Source organism: Pundamilia nyererei, unplaced genomic scaffold, assembly GCF_000239375.1.
Source record: "Pundamilia nyererei isolate P.nyererei 1_Seehausen unplaced genomic scaffold, PunNye1.0 scaffold00277, whole genome shotgun sequence".
NCBI lineage: Eukaryota > Metazoa > Chordata > Actinopteri > Cichliformes > Cichlidae > Pundamilia > Pundamilia nyererei.
Genome location: NW_005187678.1, coordinates 652904 through 656285, shown reverse-complemented (window position 1 = coordinate 656285; position 3382 = coordinate 652904). Strand labels below are relative to the sequence as shown.

Below are 3382 nucleotides of genomic sequence, written 5' to 3'. Positions count from 1 at the left end.
ACATTAAAAGATTACATGGGGAGAAAACACAATACTACGGGGCCTTCCACTCTGTCTGGACAGTTTAATACCCTTCTAACATTCAAACCAGAAAACAAATTGCACATGTTTTTGAGGAAAAACATACAAAGCAAGTAGCCTCTGAGTTTGACCAGGATCTGAACCCAGGACCTCTCACACCCTAAGCACTAAGGTCTTGAATAATCGTCACAAGGAAGCAAACTGGGGATAGAAGTGACATCAAAAGAAAGAGGTTGATGTCTTAATGTAAACATATGGGATGACTCAAGAAATTCACAGTTTAACCCAGGAGTACACATATGAAGGGGGACTCTGACCCACCTGAGGGATCGTTCCTTTCACTAGTGCCGGGATGTCGTCTTTGGTGTATCCCACAGCTCCCAGTCCATCTTCCACGTGCAGGTCGTACAGAATCTGACGCAGCGTGTCGGCCAGAACGGCACCCGCATCCTCCCTCTTCACCTGCCGGATATCTGCACCTGAACATAGCACAGAGAAAGTCTGTTACTGCACAATTTTTAAAGAGTGATGGCAGTTTTGGTGAATTTGGTTATTTTCTATTGATAGCTGAAGAAATAAAGTGCTACTACTGCAAAAAATAAAGAAAGAAAATTAGATTTTTTTCTATTTTAGACTTCTTTAAAAAGGTACAAAGAGCCCTTAAAAACCTTATTTTTGAATACCTTCAATATTCTTAAATAACTGAAAAGTCTCTCAATGGAGGCATTTAAGGTCCCGCTGACTGTCTTGGATGTTTGATGTTTCACTGTTTGTGTGCCCTGTTGTTGTTGGAGGTTCCTCTCCAGTGTATTTCTGTCTTTTTTTCTAACTGAGTGATTTTATTTGGCTCATTGAAGTCTGGAAACCTTTTGGTTTGGCTGGATAAATAAAGTAGACATTCCACACAGTCTCTATTATACTAAATCTAATATGGCCTAGTGTGAGGCGTTCAGGTACCGAGGATCTCTGCGGCCTCAAGGTGGCGCTCCGGACATATCGGGGCTGTGAAGTTGAAGACGGCCGGAGACGTAAGGACAACGGAGAGCCCGTGAGGCTGAAAACACAAAGTTTAACAGAACATTTTATTTAAAAGCTGCACAGGTCGAGTATGAAACAAAGTAAAGTTCTGTGTGGAGTTCCTCAGGGAACCTGCACGGGTCCATCTCAATCAGAGGTGTAGTGTTTTGTTTAAGCACCAGAGCATTGGACACGCTTGAGTCATCCTTTGTTTCTAATCTTGTTTGACCATCATTCAGCTCTAATTAAGCAAAGTGATCAAACGTCAGAATGAATTTAAGAATATGAAGTCATCTGTCTGACCATCCTCATCAGTTCTTCCATGCTGCTCACAGCTCTCTCCCTCCCTGGTGTCTTTTCTCTCAGTCTTTCCAACGTTGCCATCTCTCTACTTCACTTATTTCTGCTCAATTTTTAATTCTGCATTATTCTCATCACAACATGTGAGTAATTAATAAAATATCACTAAAAACTTTATAATAATGCCAGAGTACCTCAAGTTTTTTGTTGGTGAGTTTGTACATAAATGATTTACCTGAAATTTGTACCTGTAGTGTAACTTATGAATGTTTGCTAATGATATGCTTTTATATCTATATGTTAAAAACCAAGAAGCAACAGTCCCTTTAAAATAAACAAACCCATAGCTCTTCACTCACTCCTGACCCTGCGTGTTTATAGCTGAGCCCCCTTCTGCTGAAACCAGCAGAACTGAAGTTAACTAAGTTTCAGGGTTTTAGTCTCATTTCTGCACAGAAATCGGGTCATAATCTAAATATTTTTGTGGGACTTTGCTCAAAACACCATTCTCCTACAGTGTCTTCTTTCTATTGGACTCATACACTTCAGATAGAAATGTGTATCAACCTCATCTGTTAATGCGACTGTGTTAAGATAAGAAGGAACTTTATTGTCCCACGTGGTGAAACAGTACTAAATATAGCAGCATTTGCATGTGAAAACCAGCTCCAAACCTCGAGAAGTAAATTACTTATCTAATTAGTAAAAATTTGTTTCCCTTAATACAGCTCCAGCAAACATTCAAGTACATGATGATGTGACTCCAAAGTACAATAGATGTTGGGACAAAGGAGAGCTTATAGCGATTTGTTTTACAAGTACTTGCTGTTTACTGGGGCCGAGGGTAATAAGTCATACGCTGAAAAATGGATCATTAACAATTTTATGAGCCTGAGGAAAAAACTGATTTCTTGTATCTTGATTGGAGAGATTGGTGCTCTTTCATTTCTATGTTTGCATATTTTCATTGCCGTTTTTACCAGTTTAATCTTCAGTCTTGACTTTACTGTAAGTAAACCAAATCAAGCTTCTGCACCATATCTAATCAAACTTTAAAGCACTGCATTATAAAAAAAAAATACCCATAACCTTATCGCTACGAACGATGTGTGTTAGACTTTAAAAAGTACCTGCAGAAAAATAAAGGCACGCAACTGTCCACATGTCACAGTAACAGCACCTTCATGTACTCAGGCCTAAAATGAGTGATAAATTGTGTTCATGGTACAGGCCAGCTGCTTCACACAGAGTTCTGTTTGTAATAATGCAGCTCTCTTTTGGATAAATCCTAAATAAATAAATAACCGTGGAAATGTTGTTTTCCCTCTTGGAAAATGAAAATCATCACTCCAGCTGCACTACACCAGTGATCTCAGCCAAGAACATCTGTTTGCAGTGCCAGCTGTCAGTAGCGGTTTTTGATACAGGCGACACGGGCAGTTGCCCGGGGCGGCATCGTGGTGGGGTGCGGCATCACGGGCATCGGCAAAAAAAAGAAAAAGAAAAAAAAATTGTTCGTACTCATGCTGCCCTGACATCAGCCAGCGCATATTGGGAATGGCGTAGGCACCGATCGGCTTTCTATTGTGGCTAGCTTGACTGTGACTTCGTAAGTGAGGGCTCACTTGACCGCGGTCCCATTAGCTGGGAGTTTGGGCGCCCTCCGTTTGCAAGGTGCGACTGCTGCTTGAGGGGGCGGGGCAGCGGGACAGACACCAGACATTATGATACAGACTTGTAATTTGCACCGATGCTTTTTCGAAATTCTGTACGCGAAAGGTGGGTGCACCTGCTCTGCTGCTGAAGTCAAAGTAAACTTTATTGTCATCAGCTACAGTCCAGTATATAGAGAGACAAGACGACGAGGCTCCAGTTACAGCAGTGCAAGAAAACAAACAATAAATATAAGAAGAGTAAGAAAATAAATATAACTTCAGGACTCAGGTTAAAGGGATCAATAACAATTTAAAATTTATAATTTACAGTTTGATGATTTAAAGTCTCACACACAACCTGTCGAAAGGGGAGGGGGGCCTGCTGCTTC

The 3382-nt window shown here is 40.9% G+C and overlaps 1 protein-coding gene across 1 annotated transcript in view; it reads right to left on the bottom strand.

The window, feature by feature from the left end:
* Positions 1-294: 294 nt before the first annotated feature.
* Positions 295-3382, bottom strand: part of adhfe1 (alcohol dehydrogenase iron containing 1) — a 9093-nt gene continuing 6005 nt past the window's right edge. The window contains exons 11-13 of the mRNA XM_013915251.1: positions 2519-2534; positions 979-1075; positions 295-500 (exon numbers count right to left, since the gene is read on the bottom strand). Coding sequence (XP_013770705.1) covers positions 295-500; positions 979-1075; positions 2519-2534 — 319 coding nt within the window. The remainder of the gene's footprint in view (positions 501-978; positions 1076-2518; positions 2535-3382) is intronic.